At 38.6% G+C, this 22,316-nt stretch overlaps 1 protein-coding gene across 2 annotated transcripts in view; it reads right to left on the reverse strand.

The window, feature by feature from the left end:
- LOC120570408 (actin-related protein 3-like) overlaps positions 1 to 22,316 on the reverse strand; it is an 82,406-nt gene that overhangs the window by 36,142 nt on the left and 23,948 nt on the right. For both annotated transcript variants that reach the window (XM_039818734.1, XM_039818735.1), the window contains exons 8-11: positions 4,103 to 4,276; positions 3,513 to 3,605; positions 2,760 to 2,885; positions 1,059 to 1,142 (exon numbers count right to left, since the gene is read on the reverse strand). In XM_039818734.1, coding sequence (XP_039674668.1) covers positions 1,059 to 1,142; positions 2,760 to 2,885; positions 3,513 to 3,605; positions 4,103 to 4,276 — 477 coding nt within the window. The remainder of the gene's footprint in view (positions 1 to 1,058; positions 1,143 to 2,759; positions 2,886 to 3,512; positions 3,606 to 4,102; positions 4,277 to 22,316) is intronic.

Genomic DNA, 22,316 nt, shown 5'->3' on the forward strand with positions numbered 1-22,316 from the left:
CTGTCAGTTGCTCGGTCACATTGCTGTCGCCACTGACAGGACACAGATGTTGTCAGTTACCGTCTGGTTCTGGCTCTGACCACGGGGAACAGTGACGGGATAGCTCGCTTCAACGCAGCGTAAAAAACTCCTGAAAATAATGTCCGTGTCGCAAATGTATCCGTCTGAATTGTAACTCGTTACTCCCATCACTGATGGACACTATGAATGCTTTTTTTCTTATCATCCATTTATTTTTAATATCATTATATTTTGGGGGGTGGGGAGTATTTGTTTATGGGACTGTGTTCGTTACCTGTTGCCCCTTGGTGACTTGATGTCGATGTCTGTCTCCACACGGTGCAGAACGCGTGATGAGGTTCTATATACTGTCTATGTGAGGTGAGGTAGCCTGGACATGTGGAGGCAAGGCCATCTCTCCCGTTAAGAAATCGTTCCGAACCCCTTTTTGAGGCGGTTCAGCCATGGCATTTAAGACTACAGTTATCCAGACAGCCTGGCTTGCTGAGGCACTGAATTGAATTAAGCGCGCGAAGCATTTGGCTAGGAGGGGCAGGTGGGCGGAGGATTAAAATGCAGCGCTCCGATTGGCCGAAAGCTTTTCACTCCACTCCTCAGCGGCAGAATCAACGTCATAGATGTAGATTGCATAGAAACTGAAACCGGAGAAATGCGAGATGCAACAAAATGCATACCTAAAGAGCAGTGAATCGTACAAGGTCTGAGTTTGGATGCTTTCAACGGTTTGTACGAATTCTGAATTAGCAAAACACAAAAAAAATTATAAAATGATAAATCTTTACCTGGACAAGTGACTTTTGTGTATGGACAAGTGAAACGTAAATGTACTTGTCCAAAGGACAAGTGCCTCAAAAAGTTAATGTCAAGCCCTGTCAAACCGTTGTAATCTTTAATCATCTAAATCGATTATGAACCAATTCACAATGCATCGTTACATCCCCAGATAGTGAATCTTAAGGTAGATATCCTCCTCCTGTCATAACGTATAACTAGTACATGTTGATAAAGCAGTGTGGGTGCATGTTTGAAATACTTACAGTTGATGCTAACATTGATCCACCAAACCACACTGCATATCTCTGCATATGATGAGTGATAACTTGGACATCGATTGGTTTGGGCTGTGGAGGGAGGACAGAGAGAAGAATTGAGGATCGGTAACACTCCACCACCCTGTTATCTACACTATAGGATGCAACAGCAATGGGATGGGTGTAGTAATGGGACGACATGGGACAGAATGAGGGACAGAATGAGGGGGATTAAATGGTCTGGGCTTTTAAAGACATGACAAGACAATCTTAAAACTGTCCACGTTTCACAGATATTATCAACGTATGTTCTATGTAGCAGAGCCAAAATCACAATAACAAAGTCTTTCAGGTTGAAGATGTAATCAGAGATGGCCCGATACCATTTTTTGCTTCCTGATACCGATTCCGATACCTGAACTTCCGTATCGGCCGATACAGAGTACCGATCCGATACCAGTGGGTCAAATATTTTATTATGTTTTAACAATTGTATACTACTATTGCTGTATGGATGTGTTTGTTGTCGGTCTGGCTCAGGTTAAACTCAAACAATGAATGCTACAGAACTTTCTTTTATTATGCAGTTTGACAGTCAGTTATAACAGAAAAAAGAACATAAATAAACTACTTTAACATAGATTTTCTTTAGGGCTTTATTACGTGGTATCGGATTGGTGCATAAACTTCAGTACTTCCCGATACCAGCGTTTTAGGCAGTATCGGAGCCGGTATCGGACCATCTCTAGATGTAATGCAAGTGTATGTGTCACTAACAATTATTTTCATTGTCAATCTGTCGATTATTTTCTCAATGAATGGATCAGTTGTTTGGTCTATAAAGTGTTTTCCACAGCTGTTTTGTCCACAACTCAAAGATATTCAGTTTACTGTCATAGAGGAGTAAAGAAACTAGAAAATATATACATTTAACCACCTGGAAGCAGATCATTGTTTTTCATAAAAAATGACTGAAAGGGAATTGATTATCAAAATAGTTGGCGATTAATTTAATAGTTGACAACTAATCAATTAATCTTTGCAGCTCTAAAAACATCCATAGCAAATCTCTAATGAACCACTTCAAATGTTACACCTAAACATAAAATGCACATGTATGTTTGCATACATACTGAGGGCCCCCTGAACATCCTACCTCCCTAAAATTTGTTTTCATCCATGTCTAGGATATTTTGGGACAGATGTGGTATCTGTTATTTTTCTTTGTTGTAGACAAAAACCTGCTACATTACTTGTGAAAATCAGCATATTTTTCTATTTATTTTCTGGACTCTGATCAGCTACATTCACCGTCTGCTTCTTCTATGCCTGAGGTGGACTTACAGATGCCTGTCAGCTCAGCCTCAGGCTGGATGACATTTAACATCTCACCACGATCAATCACAGGTACTGCCTTCACAGCGTTAACTGAGCAGGAGCCAGGAGAGACTAACTATATACACTTCTTCCCTGAATGTGAAACATTTTAACTGCATTCCATTTTAAGACTCCTCTGGGTTTATAATGAATACATTTGCTATTGAAAATCAACTAATCTACATTCAATACATGTGTGCCAACAATAATTGTAGTAGGAAAGGACAAACTTTTAAAGACATGTTCTCTCAGTTTCACTCCTCACACAGTAATTGAGTTTTGTCGAGTGGTATCAATCTTTACAGCATAGAAATTATAGTGTAGTCTCACCTTGAGCTTGCCTCCGCTCAGCTCCTCGCTCATCTTCAGTCGGGCATCAACCGTCCTCTTTAAGTCTCTCTGCAAACGCCGGCCAAAGTCCCTGAACATGGTGGAGCCTCCTGACAGAACAACGTTCTGGGGAAGAAACAGTGGTGGGGATTACAAAGCTGCAGAATAAGAAGCACTTAAACACATGCGGCTACTGGGACAACATTCCACTTTTGTGTGTTAAGTGTGATATGGGCACAACTCGGTGATGGGAAATATCACTAGCACTTAGTCCTTTTTTTGTCATTTCAGCCTCTAGTCAGTCAGGAAAAAAGTACAGCAAGATGGGTATCGTCACAAATTATCAAGACTGACAAAAAGCCCCAACCAGACGTACTAAAGACAAAGCAATGTATCACTTAAAAGAAATTTGCTAAAATATAAAATTCTCAGCTGAAAAGAATGCAGTAAGACTGTTGATTGTAACCATGCTTATCTGCTAAGATATGAACAAAAACCAATTCCTTCCTGTATGAAAAAAATAGCCAAGTCACATATAACAGGGCTATGAATCAGTTCACTGACAGGTCTGAATGTTATGTCAGAAATCGTGTGATAATTTCAGCTGTAGTCAAAGCAGGTGTTGTTGAATGGTGCAAAGAATTACAGGAATCAGAGCTCTTCAATCTGACAACGCTTGTGGACCCTTCAACAAATGTTCACACAGGCTCGTCACAAACAAGCGTGTTGTCACCATGGTGGATGTCTGCTTACCTTATAGAGAGGGCGCCTGACATCAATGGGGCAGTTCTGAATGACCTCGTCCACAACTTCAGAGATAGGCTGGGTGAAGTCAGGGTTGGCAAACTGGGATTGCAAGTAAACAAAGAAAACATGTTATGCTGTACATGATCACACACCAAGATGGGCCTGAGCAATGTGCAACAAAATATCATGGAGGTCAGAGACTTTGTGTATGGAAACAGCTGCCATAAAAGCACACAACAGTGGAGAGGGGGGTTAGCTGAAGGTGGGAAAGATAAATAGACATTGAAATCCTCCTAAGGGGAGCTATTTGGTGTCCAGATCGATTTATTCTTTACATGTTATTGTGGTGGAATTGACAAAGGGAAAACTTAGATAAGATCAGGTCATTCATCAGGTCAGGGGACGAGAATATTTGGCCAGTCTCTAATAACCAAACCTCTTCATGTATGAATGGGTTTGTGTCTCTATAGATTGAGGCAGGCAACTGCATGATAAGGGAATGTTTTGTCCAGGTGGAAACAGGGTAAAGGGGCCTGCCACACTAGCATACATCCCAGAGAGAGATAGACTTAGACTTTGATTGGCAGTGCCCTGACCTCTGGGTGGAAGAAGATCTCAGGCCCCAGGAAGCGCTCGTAGCCCACATCGATGGTGAACTCCTTCTTGCTGATGGAATTGATGCCGGTGTACTGCTTGATCCACTTTGAGCCGTCAGTGTCATACTTGCTGAATTCTTTGACTAGATCTGGGCACACATAGCTGAACCGCTCCTGGTGGGCAGAGCAAAGTTGTATAATCAGCATAGCACAGCAAAAAAGCAAGCTGACTGTGTGTTAGTAATGCTGGTAAAAAGGTAACAAGGTTGCAGTATCTCCTGCATTGCATTGCATTATATATATATATATACATACACACACATTTACACCAGTTTTTTTTTTTTAAATCATCATCACTATATTAACTTGCGCAATAAACACACTGCAAAAGGCTGCAACATATTGCAACAGACACTCAAGAGATTGTGTTAGCTGAAAGAAAATATCAGCTTTTTTATTTACCTTGCTGGGGTATTCTACGGCTATTTGGGAAGTTATAAAAACACATTCAATTGGAAAACTTACACAAGTTATTAGGGCTGTGCAATTAATACAAATTTGAATCGTGCTTACGATTTCTGTTCCAAACGATCACAAAGAGAGTGATCGAGAAAAGTGATTATTTTGCACATTACGTTTTGCAAGTAAACGATTATTTTGTCTTGTGTTATGAATGAGAAAAAAAGTTCAAACAGGAAAAGTATAAAGGGAAATGTCACAGTTCAAGGTGTTTTCACTGTTAATTTGTTTAACTGTTTCTTTTTTTTAAAACTTCAATAATCACAACCTCTTTCCAAAATCGTGATTTTTTTCCATAATCGAGCAGCCCTACGAGTTAGTTATAATTGATTGTGCTTCTGTAATAGTCAACATGAATGAGTAGAATGTAAAAGTAGACTGTAATCGGAGGAGATGTCATTAGTTTGATTAGCAGGGAATGAGGTCCATACTGCAAGCCAAAGAGCGTTGGATTCAACGTTTCCAGACATGATCGGCAACATCCCCAAAACACACACAGCCCCCTCAATGCTAATGCTAATTATTTTAATTCACATTATTTCTTGTGTGTCTGTCTCGGGGTAATGAAGGATGGTCCATGACATCGAGAACAAAGTCTTACATATCAAGCTATTAAAAACATGGAGGAATGGTGGAGAATTAGGTGAATTAATAAAATGTGATGACTGACAGAAGGAGTAACAATAAGAGAAGGCAAATGGCATTAAATGAAATGAAACAGAAATTAAAGGTTTTCCCTCACGTCCCACGGGCGGACGTGTTCGCTAATCCTGTGCCATGGCTCTGCTGTACAACAGCATACAGCTTCAGCTAAATCTACGTCTCCAACTTCACAGAAAACATCTTTTGGATAAAGAGAATAGAGGTGGGACTGAACTAGGTTGACCAGATTTCCCGGAGCTAAAACCGGGACAGTTTGCGCGTGACCGTAGTGCTTGTGCACGCACACGCTTTTTAACGTGAACATTTGCCAGTCCAGGTCAGACATATACACAGACAGTAACTTCATTATTTTGATTGTAGGCTCCTCATCTAATAATATTGGTCTAATCTAATAATCTAATAAGATTTATGTTGAGAGTTTTTGAGATTTTTTGAAGTGTTACTTATTCCAATAACACCAAAAAGAATTAAAATGATTTTTTTTCCCACAATATCTTTCTTTATTTCCAAACATAGTGACATTTACATATAACCATTGGGAGTCAAAACTCTTGCCCCAAACCCCGCAGAACCCATGTCCATCAAACCCTGACCGAGACATAACAAAACAACACAAATAAATAAATATAAATAACTAAAGACAAAAGAAACTGAAGTACACAATAAAATAATAATATAAATGCTTCATAAGTAAATAAAATGGGGAGGAATAAGTACAAAACCTACCATGCACAGTGTGTGCACTACACGTGAATTGTGTGCACTACACGTGAATTAGATAATGGTCATTAAAAATCAGACAGTAAACATTTTCCCCAAGTGAACTGCAGAGGGCTACTTATGGGTCGTCCCCAGGTATCTCCACCAAACGAGACAAGTCTTTATTTGCAAGGAAATTACTAAAGGGGCCCCAGATGTTATCCAGTAGTACCATAGTGGGTTTGGGCATTTAAGCCCTCCTCTATCATAAGGCAAATACAACAATGATAGGCGCTGCCTGGGGCATCTATTGTTCCATAGAAACTTGATGAAAAGTGTCTTCAGCTGAGAAAAAAAATTGCTTGGTGGTGGCAGAGGCAAATTTTGAAATAAATACAACAGTTTAGGAAGTACATTCATTTTGAGAGTATTTACTTTACCCATTAACGACATTGGTAGAGCAGCCCATCTGTCTAAAAGAGATTGAGATCTCTTGCATAACTGGTCTATAGTTAGTTTCTATGATATTGTTAAGCAATGGAACAATTTGAATGCCTAAATAAGAGAAGCAATTGACGACCTTAAATTGTGCAACTACATTAGTTGGATTTTCCCTGTCTACTTGGTTTAGTAACATAATGGATGTTTTAGACTTGTTAATCTTATACCCTGAGATCTTGCCGAACTTCCTAATCAAGTCTAGCAGGGCCGGGATGGATTTGTTTGTATTTTTGAGAAAAACAATTATGTCATCTGCATATAAAGCTAAACGGTGCTCCGTCTGTCCTATGGTTATTCCAGAAATGCTATCATGTGACCTCACTGCAATTGCCAAAGGTTCGATTGCCATAATGAACAATGGAGACAAAGGGTCCCCTTGTCTACACCCTTGATTTATTTTTATCATTTTTGAGATATTACTGCTAGTCAAAATTTGTGCATATGGTTCCTTATAAAGTAATCTTATCCAATTACAAAAAGTCTCCCCCAAACCAAAGCGTGCCAGAATCTCAAACAAATAAGACCATTCCACTCTGTCAAATGCTTTTTCAGCATCGAGTGACAGTAAAGCAGTGTCTGGGGCCCCCATTTGATGATAAAGAATATTCAAAATCCTTCTGACACTGTGGACGCCTTGTCTGCCACGGATAAACCCGTTCTGATCCCTCCCAATTATCGTAGCTATTATTTCTTCGATTATTTTTGCTAAAATCTTACAAAGTATTTTCAAAAGAATTAAAATGATTTATTGAACATTTTGAGCATTTCACACTTAATTTCCTGCATTCTGGTGAATTTTTATGCACCTATATCTATCTTTTTCTGAATCAATGTATGCTACAAATATCTTCATGTAAAGGGAAACATAGATTACAAAACAAACATAAAAACATAATGGAATATATTGAAGTAAGGCTCTCAGGCATTCTGTATTGCTTTCAACTATTTATTCTCCTTTGGATCGACTTTTCTAATTATATCTGAGTCAGCAAACATGTAGCCTAGGCATCATTTACTCTTCCCTCCTGTTTTGCGTCTTTTGTTGTTAACTAATTAATAAATCCCTGGACTGTAATATTTCAGATGTGTTTGAGCAATGTCCAAAACTTTGTGCACATTCAAAATACAGTATATCTGTGTCCTCTGTGATTTGGAGGAGTCGTGATATTTTGAGAAAAATAAAGTTATAATAGGCTAGTACAAGAATAAAGTCACTATACTTCAAAAAATAATCTAAAGGCTACCTGCACCATAGTCTGCTGTGCATTACGCGATTGCTCTGCTGATAAGGTAGATCTCAGACCGTCTGATAGACACAGAGCCCCGCTTTGGTGTCTGAATGAGACAAATAGTTTAGCTAGGGAAGTGGCTGAACACTGCTCTACATCGGAGGTGGAAACCCGAAACTACTGTAGAAATACACGGAGCACAAACGCAACACATCTACAGCATGTCCACAGCTGAGCGCATCCATAAACCTGAAGCTGCCCTGCATTTTACAGAGAGAGTGGACACTAATCGACGCACAGGTCTGCTTCAGAGCTCCGTGTGTCTGAGTCTGAACCGTAGACTGGAAACGTCACAGGAACTTCAAACTAAATCATTAGTATTGCGCTCCTAAACTTTGTGTTGATGGCGTCAATGTATTAGACTGATTTGGCTATGATTCCTCTGAAAATAACACCTTTCACAGCTTTCCTCACGTAGAGACGGTTGCTAGGTGATAGCAACAAATACAGCATGGTTGGACACCGCACGTAGCTGCCCGTTCTATTCGCCTCCGAAGAATAAACTGGACAAAGTTACATTCGGGGCTACACTCAAAACATTCGGGGCAGAAGCCCCGGCAAAATCATTTTATCAAATCAAAAAACATTTTAGCGTCGGGATTCGGGACAAGCAATTCAAAATCGGGACTGTCCCGGTCCAACTGGGACGTCTGGTCACCCTAGATTGAACCCGAATCAAAGCAATCAAAGCTAAGCTAAACGCTGCTAAGCTAGCGCCAGCTCCATGGCTACTTCCACACCTCCTGGCGAGTCCCCACTATGGTTGGGTACCGAAACCTGGTTCCACTATGGAACCGGTTCCTACGCAAACAGTAGTATTCGGACCGGATTAGCGGCAGACACTTTTGTCTTTCTCACGTGCTCGCTCGCGGTGTGAAGCGCGTGTCCGCGCTATTCTCCGACATGCTCTCTACAATCACTGCTGATAGACGGCTTTTTGTATACGCTCCGAAACGGACGTAAAAATATCACACTCTCTCTGTAGTCTAACGTTAGCTAGCTACCGTAAATGTAGGCTACTTTAAAATGGCATATTTTCCCTCTGGGCTCACCAAAACAGACACAAGCATATTAACCATTCACTGCACGTGATTGCTAGTAAACATATTGCACTTTCTCTGCTAGTCTATCGTTCAGGACAAAGACTCCTACCTGTGTGTACAGGCCTCTTGGACACCGTCTGAGAGAGTTTTTTCCTGGGCAGGACATGCCATAACTGTGTAACTGTTATTTGTTAAATTATTGTAGTTGTGTGTTAGGTGACTTAGGTTTACTTATTATATATTTAAGTACTTTAAAACGTTAATATATTGTTCAATATAAATAATTTTCAAATAAAAAAAACTCCATAAAAAAAAAAGCCTTTCTTTGATGTCATTTTTCAGTTTTTCAAGAATTGGTTTAGGAATCGGTTAGGAATCGGAATCGTTTTAAAAGTACCAGTTCGGCATGGGAATCGTAAAAATCCAAATGGTACCCAACCCTAGTCCCCACTTCCCTACAAAATGTACTTGTTGTTTAGGAATGCAAACAAAGAAATTGCTGACCTTAGGAAAGATGTTTGCCAGTTTTCCGAGGACTTAAAGGCCAAAGACGCCCTATTAAACGCTTGCTTGGACGTGGCTCATGATCAGTCGTTCCGGATCTCAACCCTCTCAGCGGCCCTCCAGGATACGCGCGCACACACACACGCACGCGCGCGCGCACACACACACACACACACACACACACACACACACACAGTCCGATTCTGGTGGTTGATGATGGCAGATATGTGCTGTTTAGCTCTCAGGGTGGGTAGCGCACTGCCATGAGTCCATGACGCTAATGGCTGATTACTCCACATTTTAATTGTGATATTTTGTGATTACATTCTGATTCTGCAATGTTCTCTGTCAGGTAAATATAGAAGCACAATGTCTTCCTCCATAGGCGCCGATTTATGTTTTCCTCCGTGGGTGCTCACGGGCGCATGCCCTTAAAAAAAAAAAAAGTAGTCAACGGAGCACCACGACCGGCGGCAGCTCGCGGTGCTCTGTATCCAGCGCACAGTCACCTATTCTGGGGTATCAACCGCGATTAGCTTCGTGGGAAATTAAGAACTCTCTGCACTGGTGGTGGATGTCGTTGATGCACTTGCATCATTAGGTTTGCTTTTTTAATAACAAATCTGTCCATTTAATTCTCACTCTGATTACCTAACGCACATGCACTGTGGGGGTGATGGAGGTGTTTCTATGGAGTTATATTACTATCATAAGTCAAGAGCGCATTATTTCAATTTGAGAGCATTTCTCACTGATATTACGTTCAGATTTCTTGCTCTCACACTCAAATAGTCACTGCTCGTGCTCAAAACCTTGCTCTCACACTCAAATATTCACTGCTCGTGCTTGGATTTGCTCTGCTTGCGCTCAAACTTTCTGCTTGGACTCAGATATGTTGTTGTTTAGACAGATTTCCTGCTCTCAGCTTTGAACCTTCTCCTCGCACTCAGGCTGATTCTGCTCACTTTTTTTTTGTGTTATAACCCTGTCAAAAGTCAACAACCCATAGAATGCCAGCTGTAGTGTTGATCAATGAAATGATCCCAACCCCGTTGAGGGTGCGTTCACTTTACTTTAGAACGTCTGTTGAGGGCGGCTGCACTGTAACCTGACTGTAACTAAGTTTATATATCCCCGCGCCGTTTATAGCTTTATTATAATGTCTGCGCTTATAAAGTATATGTCAACAATGTGCACAGAATGGTCGACGCACTTTCACCTGCACCCATCAGGAAACGGGAGAAAGCTTTGAAGTGGGACGTATGAAGTTATGTCCACAACTACGAGGGTGAGTAACATAACTTAAGCACCTAGCTAGCTAGCATATGGCCTAGCTTGATGTCCAGAAACAAATAGATGTTCTTTATTGTAGAAAATGTCGCTCAGGAAGCTAATTCTCCACCAGGAAGTTACCTAACTTTTTTCATATATAGGGCGCACTGGATTATAAGGCGCATAGAATACCGGTAGAAGATACTGCAGTCAAACGTTTGACTGGGGTTGCGTTATGCATCCACTAGATGGAGCTGTGCTAAAGGGAATGTCAACAAAACAGTCCAATAAAGTCAAACTTTATTAACTGTTCTTACAACTCCGTTCACTCCCATGGTAATGTTGTTCAAACGTTAATGTGCATATTAACAATATCTCCCAGCCTTGCTCACTCTTCTCCCAAACGTGGAGGGGAACTTTTCCCTGATTCAGTAAACACGTAGTAAAAGAAACAGTCTTATACCACTACGGTAAATCAAACGTTAGTGCATAACTCAACATTGTTCAGTTACGTATAAAACGTAAAGCTCACTTTTTCAGTTCATTCCCCGTCCACGAATCCCTCGAATTCTTCTTCTTCAGTGTCCGAATTGAACAGTTGGGCGACTACGGCATCCAACCTGCCCGGCTCCCTCTCGTCATTATCCGAGTCAGTGTCGCTGCTGTTGCCTGGCAGTTCAGAGATTATCCTGCCGCCGTCGAAAGCTTCGTTACCACAGTTGAAACTGATATATCAGCCCAGGCATCCACGATCCATTGGCAGATAGTGGCGTAAAGTCGCCGGCGCTGTCTCCCGTCTTGGTGAACGTGTTCGCCTTCTGTCATCCACTGCTCCCACGGCTCGCAGTCTAGCTTTGAACGCCCTGTTGACACCAATATCTAGGCGGCAGTTCTTTGAGTTAATCCACCCGGAATGCGGCAAGCTCCGAATTAGTTTGCTTCACTTGTTTTTTGACAGCATCGGTGATATGGGCGCGCATGGAGTCGTAGATCAATAGGGTCGGAGCTGTGTGGAAAAAGCCACCCGGTCTCTTGACGTAAATTTCTCTCAGCCACTCACTCATCTTTTCCTCATCCATCCATCCCTTGGGTTGATAATGACGCCCGGCCTGGAAAGTTTTCTTTTGGCAAGGTCTTCCTCTTGAAAATAACCATGGGTGGAAGTTTCTGGCCATTAGCCTAGCAGGCGAGAACTACAGTGAAGGATGACTTCTCATTCCCTGTGGTGCGTACAGACACCGTACTGGTCCCCGTTTTCTCCACGGTGCGGTTCACGGGAATATCAAAGGTGAGTGGAACCTCGTCCATGTTGGTGATGTGCTCTGGCCGGATCTTCTTTTCAGTGATCTTCTTTTTGCAGTATGCGCGGAAAGTGACCAGCTTTTCTTGGTAATCTTTTGGCAGTTGCTGCGAGACGGTAGTTCGTGTGCGGATGGAGAGATTACGTCTTTTCATAAAACGAAAGCACCACGAAGGACCGCCTCGAAATTCATCGATGTTCATGTCCCGTGCTAGCGCTGTTGCCTTCATTCGAATAGTGACTGTAGAGACGCTTCTACTTGCTGCTCTCTGTTCAACAACCCACTGTTCGAGTTTGTCCTCTAACTGTGGCCCTCTCGCTTTGTTCCCTCGGAAACTCTGTTTAGTCTTCTTTACTTGAAGCAGGTCACCTTCTTGCTTCCTCCACTTATGTACCATTGATTCATTAATGTTGAATTCTCTCGCTGCTGCTCTATTCCCATATTCTACTGCGTGACCGACAGCCTTCAGCTTGAACTCTGCGTCGTAAGCGTGTCTCTTGAAAGGTGCCATTTTGTGGTCTTTAATATAAAAAGATAGACGGGTCTTATAGCATTTAAATGTAAGTGGTCGATCGTCTCAACGTGGTCCCTGACATGTTGTCATCGGCTTGTCCGCTTCCATTGGCCATATCGGAGGCAAACCTGAACGGATTGGCTAATATGAGCTACCAATGGAAAGCTTAGAAGCTAGGGAATACGATGACGCCCACATCGATCATGTAGCAAGCTTTCCGTTGTGATTCGGCCAGAAACGTCAACATTGTGAGGCGAACAGATCGTTTTGGAATATAAAGCTTGGATATTACATTTCCTTGGACTCTTGTGGATTTATGAAAATCAAGTTTTGGGCAAAATACAACTTTGTTGCTGAAAGGACAACGAAAACGGGTATGGATGCACTCTCGACACTGTTGTGTAACTGATATAAATCATCTTATGCTTTGTATGTGGGCTTCAATTAATCATTAGAGGCTAAGCTTTCAATTGGTCGCATGGCTGTATATTTTGAATATTTAATGCTTTAAAGTTATAAAAACGCAAATGAGTGGAAGTTTTATCGAGGTTACAGCGACGCAGTGTCCCGTCAACGGGGCAGTGATCCTTGAGAGGTTGATCCATATATAACGCTCCGGATTATAAGGCGCACTGTCGTTTTTTGAGAAAATTAAAGGCTTTTAAGTGCGCCTTATAGTGCGGAAAATACGGTATAGACTACAGTTTCCCTCAACTGCAGCCGGGACATTCTAACGCCTAACGTGAAAAAGCTTAACGTGGTTTAATGTACCTAAACAATGATCAATGATTACCAAATTTCTCCCTCATATTGCTCCTCATAACCACTGAAAACTGTCAAAAAAATCTAACCCAAAGACCAATTATTATGGACGTTATGTGACTGATAACTGATTGATATCTGATTGATCATTGTTTAGGTACATTAAGTTACCACGTTAAGCTTTTTTACGTTAAGCGTTAGAATGTCCCGGCTGCTGTTGAGGGAAACTGTAGGGTAACACTTTACTTGACAGTACCGACATAACCATGACATGACACTGTCATAACTATGACATGACACTGTCATGAATGTGTCATAAACCTTATAAACAAGTCATAAACGTTTATGACTTCTGTCATTAAGTGTCATTCGGTTTTTGTCATGACAAGTTGACATTGTTGGGCTTGTCTTGATTATGACAACTTGACATTAATCAAAGTGATATTACCAGAAGTTGTCTTGGTCATGACAACTTGACATTAAATTTGTCTTGATTATGACACTTTGACATTAATCAAAGTGTCATTACCAGAAGTTGTCTTGGTCATGACAAGTTGACATTAAATTAGTTTGGGATGTCTTTGTAATGACAACTTGACATAAACAGAAATTCACCTCTTTTTGTATTCATGACATTTTGACCTAATGATTATTATAATTAGATGTGCAAGATTAGAGACCAATTCTAGCACTTTTTCAGATAGATGTCTGACAGGAAATTTCACAAAACTGGGTGTTATGACACTGTTATGACAGTGTAACTAATAAATATTTTGACCTCAAGTAAAGTGGTACCAATTGTATTTGTCATTAAGATATCATAGATAAGACTTGTTGTCATGACAACATTATGACAGTGTAACTAATACATATTTTGACCTCAAGTAAAGTGGTACCAATTGTATTTGTCATTAAGATATCATGGATAAGACTTGCTGTCATGACAACATTATGACAGTGTAACTAATAAATATTTTTACCTCAAGTAAAGTGGTACCAATTGTATTTGTCATTAAGATATCATAGATAAGACTTGCTGTCATGACAACATTATGACAGTGTAACAAAAACATTCTTTGACCTCAAGTAAAGTGGTAACATTTTTGTCATTAAGATATCATAGATAAGACTTGCTGTCATGACAACATTATGACAGTGTAACAAATACATTCTTTGACCTCAAGTAAAGTGGTAACATTTTTATTTGTCATTAAGATATCATAGATAAGACTTGCTGTCATGACAACATTATGACAGTGTAACAAAAACATTCTTTGACCTCAAGTAAAGTGGTAACATTTTTATTTCTCATTAAGATATCATAGATAAGACTTGCTGTAATTACCACATTATGACAGTGTAACGAATACATTCTTTGACCTCAAGTGGTGCCAATTGTATTTGTCATTAAGATATCATGTATAAGACTTGCTGTCATGACAACATTACGACAGTGTAACTAATACATATTTTGACCTCAAGTGGTACCAATTGTATTTGTCATTAAGATATCATGGATAAGACTTGTTGTCATGACAACATTATGACAGTGTAACGAAAACATTCTTTGAGTAAAGTGGTATTAATATACACAGAAATATGGCATACATACAGATAAACTAACTGAAAAAATAAAGTGTGCACACAAAAGAAACCCTTTTCAGTTCAATGAGCTCAATTGTTCGAGTGAAATAAATCAATTCTACATATTATATACTATCTAATACTGGCTATACCTTGTTGTAAATAGAGCAAAAGAGAGCTGTGCCTGAATCAGCTATCGTCACGGAGTTATAGGCAGTAAAATGGTGAGTCACTCCTAACACTAGAGTTTGCTACCATCTATGCTAATCGGTGCTAATAGCATTAAGCTAACGGGTTAGCTAAGGTGCTGTATTCATATGCCAATAGGGTAATTAGCCACAAAAGGCTAGCAGACTAGCTACTGCATATTGCCTGTGAAAAGGCTAATATAATGATTATATCTATTGGTTATGGAAAGTAATGCTGCTTTTCAAAACTATTGCTAGCTGTGGGTTTTTTGTTGAATGAATGTTAGTACAAATTGTGAGTTTAACTGTTTAACTGGAGTTTATGGTGAAGTAGCTAACTTAAAGAGGCTAATTTTTAGTGCATTCTTTCTACAGTTACAGGGAGGGATAAATAAGCACGCAAGTCTTAATGCCTCTAGATTACAACACTGTAGCTTAAGTTATGGGAAAATAATACAATTTGAGAGATGTTTATGCAATTAAATTTAGGATAGTGTTAATGTTACTAAGGTTCCATACAACTTGAATTAGAAATGCATTGTTTGTATAAAGGTTGCCTATTAATATAAATGTGCTTTTGGTACATGAAAGGGATTTATATACGTTTGCTACCTAAGAGAAGAAATTTAATAGAACTGAATAGAGGTTTAGATATTTCAATAGGGGTTAACTGAAATATGACCTCATTTTATTTTCATTGTAGCCTAAGCAATTGATTTTATTACTGAATAGTAATTGAGAGAAATGTTTGGAAAAAAAAAAAAGCCTAAAAATATCTACAGGTTACAAAGGGAGGCCAAAGGCCCACAGAAGGGATGTCCAGATCCACAGAGGACATTGAAACCCGCCACACCACACATTAAATATTTGTGCTCAAAAATGGCCAGGAGTATTGGTATATTGAGTAAAACTAGATACATCTTGAACAAAAAAACACTACATACTCTGTACTGCACCCTTATTGTACCATATATGTTATATTGTGTGGAAGTGTGGGGAAATACTTATAAAAGCAATTTGAAAAAAATGTGTGCATTACAAAAAAGAGCAAATAGGATAATTAATCACATTTGGTATTATGAACACACTAATCATTGGTTCTTTAATTCACATTTGCTGAAATTTATGGACATTGTTACATTTAAAACTGCTCAATTTATGTTTAAAGTTAAAGAAAAAAATTTACCGTTTAACATATGTGCAATGTTTAATGAAAGAAATGGGGTATATCATCTAAGAGGTCATTGTATGTTTAAGCAACCACTTGTGCGAACTATTGTTAAAAGCATGTGAGTTTCAGTTTGTGGGGTGACCTTATGGAATGGACTGAACAATGATATTAAACAGAGCCATAATATCATTCAGTTCAAAAATAGATTAAAGACATCATTACTTGATCAATACAGAAAAGAATAAACTGAAACAGAGGATTGTAATTTGTAATTTAATGGTATTGTTGTATATTATTGTATTGTTGTAAATTACTGTAAGACTGAAAGATTGTATGCTATATTTGCATATCTATTTTACTTTGTATAATATAATTTTGGGAAATAAGGGGCAGGTCCAAATAAGCTATTTGCTTCTGCCTGCTCCTTCTCGAACGAATCGTTTTTATATTTTTTCTTTTTTTGTTGTTGTTTTGTTAGATTTTGATTGTTTGTGTTTTATCTTGTGTTTTTTATGTTTTGCAACATTGTTGATTGTTCGAGATAAATAAAATAAAATAAATAAATAAATCACATCGATTCTTCACATCCCAGAGACTTCCAGGGTTTAGAGATTCCCAGTTCAGGATCGAGACTCTGAACGTAGATGGATTTCCCTTGATTCATTCTTCATGGTGGAAGGACAAACGGAAACCAAACTCATATGGGCCCCAATGTTGAACATCTCTGAACTCTTGTCATCAAAGAACAATTGAGCTCATAGAACTGAAAAGGGTTTCTTTTGTGTGCACACTTTATTTTTTCAGTTAGTTTATCTGTATGTATGCCATATTTCTGTGTATATTAATACCACTTTACTTGAGGTCAAAGAATATATTTGTTACACTGTCATAATGTTGTCATGACAGCAAGTCTTATCCATGATATCTTAATGACAAATACAATTGGTACCACTTTACTTGAGGTCAAAATATGTATTAGTTACACTGTCATAATGTTGTCATGACAACAAGTCTTATCTATGATATCTTAATGACAAATACAATTGGTACACTTTTTTTGATCTTGAGGGTCAAAATATTTGATTTGTTACACTGTCATAATGTTGTCATGACAGCAAGTGTCTTATCCATGATATCTTAATGACAAATACAATTGGTACCACTACTTGAGGTCAAAATATTTATTAGTTACACTGTCATAACAGTGTCATGACACCCAGTTTTGGGAAATTTCCTGTCAGACATCTATCTGAAAAAGTGCTAGAATTGGTCTCTAATCTTGCACATCTAATTATAATAATCATTAGGTCAAAATGTCATGAATACAAAAAGAGGTGAATTTCTGTTTATGTCAAGTTGTCATGACAAAGACATCCTCTGGTAATGTCATCCTGGTTAATGTCAAGTTGTCATTACAAAGACATCCCAAACTAATTTAATGTCAACTTGTCATGACCAAGACAACTTCTGGTAATGACACTTTGATTAATGTCAAAGTGTCATAATCAAGACAAATTTAATGTCAAGTTGTCATGACCAAGACAACTTCTGGTAATATCACTTTGATTAATGTCAAGTTGTCATAATCAAGACAAGCCCAACAATGTCAACTTGTCATGACAAAAACCGAATGACACTTAATGACAGAAGTCATAAACGTTTATGACTTGTTTATAAGGTTTATGACACATTCATGACAGTGTCATGTCATAGTTATGACAGTGTCATGTCATGGTTATGTCGGTACTGTCAAGTAAAGTGTTACCAACTGTAGTCTATTTGAGCAACTGATCGTCCGTTTTTGCCCCCTTTACATAATAAATATGGCTATGAAATAGAACATCAAATACATAAATGAGGCAATACATATATAGGCATTAGTCATTATAGTTCAATAGCCTAAATACATATGTTTTACTTATATTTATTTCCGGGGACTTTTATTTATTCCGTCTATTTATATGCACGTTATATTCAAAGGAAGTTTAGTTATCTCACAGGCTCAGACTAAAAGCAGCAGCAAGCCTGCCTGACATCAGTGCATAGCATATCACTGCAAAGTAAATAAAATATGAATAAATCACGAGCGCGGTAGATTCCCAGGTCAACTAGAGCGGGTAACGCCAGGGGCCTGTTTCACAAAACCAAGATAAGGGATTAAGCCGGGATTTCCCAGTTATCCTGGATGAATTAAGCCTTGATTCGGTTTCACGAAAGCGGAGGCACATAAATCACCATGGAGATTTATTCTGTACAGCTAGCCTGCTCCTGACCAGGCTAACAGCCAGGATTTATTTAATCCTGGAGCCTTTTCTGATCACCCAGCAGTGGTTTTACCATATTGTCATTATCAGCCTGGATTAAAATACAACAGGTGCATTTTGCTGTTTATTTTAAGTACTGTTATTATTTCAAGTTGTGACCATTATTTTTTTATTTATAATTATTCATGTGACAGTCATTGTTACTGTTATATTGCTGTATGAAGACTGCTGTTCATATTGTTGTTAGAAGTTTGATGAATATATTATGGCAGTTGTTGAGATAATTAGAAAAGGCTGATAACATTTCAAATGTGTTTTAAATGAAGTCTGTTACTAAGGGCAATACATACAATGCTGTACATTTCTATAGTTGACCAATGCACCTTGAAATATTTTAGTTGATACATTTTTTTTAATTCTTTAACAATAAGGATCATGTTTGTTCCACTTCCATGTGCATTGTATTTGGCATTTTTAGCACACAATTTATGTTGTCCAGTAAACTGGGAATATAATTTGGGAGGATTGTACAATTTAAGAACATATCCTAATTGTACAATCCTCCCAAATGATAGTCTTAGTTCACTGGACCAGTAACTATCTAGTGATGTAGGCTACTGTACATTCATGTAATAACAGGGAAAGGACACCTCAATGGTTTTTGACCTTATATTTGGGGGGAAATAACTGATGAATATCACTCTGTTCCATTCATGTAAGTGTGCATGGAATTTATCACTTAATTATCTTCATAGTTTCTAGATTTTAGAGTCCAATTTCTTCAGTGTCTTTATTTTCTATGTCCATATATACAGGGAGCAAGGCATATAATATGTAGAGAAGGAAACTCGGCCTCTATAAAAGAATAAAAAAAAAAAAAAAAAAAAAAAAAGATAATACAATAATGAAAAAAAATATTTAAGTCTAAAAATATACATTTATGAAATACTGCTCTTAACTGAAACCATTCAATAAGTCACTGTCATTTGCAAAAACGAACAGTTGTACACTTTGCATTAAAAGCGAGCAGTGGAAGTTAATATGACTTAGGAAACTTATATTTTAGCCCATGAGAGAGAGGGAGGAACAGAGTGAAAGAGATATTTTCGCATCATATTCTAGCGTTGTAGAAAATTGATCTTCATTGTAAATTTCCTGAGGAACATTATCTTCTGCTTACTTTTAAGGCAAAGAGTACAACTGTTAAGTTGTGAAAATGATTAGTAGCCTAATCCTTGAATGGAATGATTATGACGGCTTCAATTCAGAGCCGTGGTCAGTTAATGTATATATTTAGGCTACAATTACGCATTCAGTCAGTCCGTGATCGTCTGCCTCGCTTTCTCTCGCTGTTTCATTACAGCGGCCGTGTTTCTTTTCTTTTTAAACAATGTGTTTCCCGTCGTCATACTTCCACAAGAAGCTGCTGCTCACTCTGTATAAAGTATGTACAATGCGTATTCTCCATTTTGGCATCAGTAAATCTGTGATCGACCTCGCGGTCTTTTGAGGAAAGCCGTGGACGCGCATCTATCTGAATTACTTCAGCCTGGCTCAACCTAGTCGCTCCTCCTCAGCCTGGCTTGGCCTTCGTGAAACGCACCAAGCCAGGATGCACAGATTAGACTAGGTCAAGCCTCGCTTTATCACTTATCCTGGATTTATATATTCTGCTTTTGTGAAACAGGCCCCACCTCTGCAGACGGACCAGAGTCAGTCAGCACCGGGGAGCGAACCGCGGGGACCAAGCTCACAGGGCTGGTAGCTAGCTGCTAGCTAGCTGCAGCAGCTAATATTAGAATATTAGACCCAGCACCGGAGGTCTGATCCCCATGATTTAAAACAAAAATCAAATAACCATTTGTCTTTTAATACCTGTTTATGAAATGAAAATCGAATGAACGAAAAAGTACACAGACCCAGTCTGTTAAGTACAATTTCACCACTAATAAAACAGATCTAGAAATGATATGCTTTATTTGCAACTTAAATGTTATTTTTTTAATTAATACAAAGCAAACTGAGCAGAAAGAACAAGTATTTTGTTGGTTTGTTTCTCTTCTTCCAGGTGTGACTGAAGTACCCCTGTTGAGCTGCATCACAGCTGCACTTTGTGCATGGACCTGTGCCAGTCAGAACATTACTCACCTGTGTGCAGAGGACAGGCAGCAGTAGCACAAACCAAGAAGGTTGGCAAGTCTGATAATAATGTAATTGTAAAAAAATAACAAAATAATAGTAAAATCATGTTACATACACTTATCATTTATGTTTCTTGCTTAAATTCACAGGGTGCACAACCAGGCCTGGGAGAGAAAATTACTGATGTCCACAAAACCAAATCAGAGAATGTAAGGTAAGATAGTAATGATGTTAAAGCAAGCTATGTACACCTAATATATTACGTGTTGATGTCTATGAATCTGTCTTTAATAGGAGCATACTATACAAAGACAACAGTGGAGAGTTCCTGGATCGGTCTGTCCTCAAAGTGCCAGAGATCTACAAGGACTTCACCCTTTTCTGCACCATCAGCGTATAATCAAAGTGATAAAAGAGAGAACAAATTATTGTTTTCTCTGTTGACATGAATAGGTGCCTGTAATGTCTGCCCATATATTCAATCAATTCAATAAATGTTGATAAGTATCACTGATATTTCTTAAATCATTGTAGTTTTTCAGAGCAATAAGATACAGATTATTAAAACCCTGATCAAGGCAAATTGTTTTTTCATGTTCCATAACATTTATAAAAAAAAAAAACAGTACAATTTGATATTGGCAAACAGATGACCCAGGCTCAGGTGAGTTTGTGAGCAGGGTTATGAATAAAGATAAGCCTAGTGTTCATAAGAGGGATGATTCAGGTATGGCAACACAAATTAAGAATATTTTCAATTAAATAGGAGGTATATACAACTAGAAGATAAATTAACTATACAAGAGCAATTAAGGTAAAGTTATGAGGTGGCAAGCTTAAGTATAGTCAATAGTATGGAGTCAAGTCAACAGTGTACACCAGAATAATATATACTGTGACTAAGTAATGATACTTAATGTTGTCTGTACTAATATAACAACACAAAAAAATAATATAGTGTTTGATGCAGTATGGAGAACAACCAAGTCCCATATGAACCCAAGAGACTTTAAGTGCAGCTGTTGATGATGTTCACTACAAACAAAACGTGCAGATGGTTGTAGTCTGTAGCCAGCCGTACAGTAGGTAGATCTGGAGCAGATGGTTGTAGTCTGCAGTCAGCCATACAGCAGGTAGATCTGGAGTAGCAGGGGGAATTCTAGCTATCATGGGTTGGTGATATGACACACACAGATCAACAGGGGTCAAGCCCCTCAGCCCCACCTGGATGAAAAGAAAGTAAAACAAAATACTTGTTTTTTCAGTTCAGTTTGCTTTGTATTAATTAAACAAATAACTGCTATTAAAGGAGCAAATAAGAAACCATATCATTTCTAGATCTGTTTTTATTATAGTGACAAAATTGAACTTAACATTACAACGTTTTATACAGACTGCTATGAATTCATTTTCAAACTAATGTCATATGAAGGAATGAAGACTAAATTCTGATGAACAACACACACCAGTGATGCAAAAACTGACACAAACAATCCAGTTTCTTGTTTTGTTTCAGTTATATTACAGTTTAGGTTTTACTACTGGCTCTAACATGAAATTAGCCAAATCCCAGGAACATGGTTAACCAAACGAGGAAAAAATACAAAGTGGGGTCATCACATATACACATACTGTCCGTCATATTTCGTTCAATCTAGCTAGCTATACAAGAAAGAAGATCTATTTGTTTCTGGACATCAAGCTAGGCTATATGCTAGCGCCATATGCTAGCTAGCTAGCTAGGTGCTTAAGTTATGTTACTCACCCTCGTAGTTGTGGACATAACTTCATACGTCCC

This window comes from Perca fluviatilis, chromosome 12 (assembly GCF_010015445.1).
Source record: "Perca fluviatilis chromosome 12, GENO_Pfluv_1.0, whole genome shotgun sequence".
In the NCBI taxonomy this organism is placed as follows: Eukaryota; Metazoa; Chordata; class Actinopteri; order Perciformes; family Percidae; genus Perca; species Perca fluviatilis.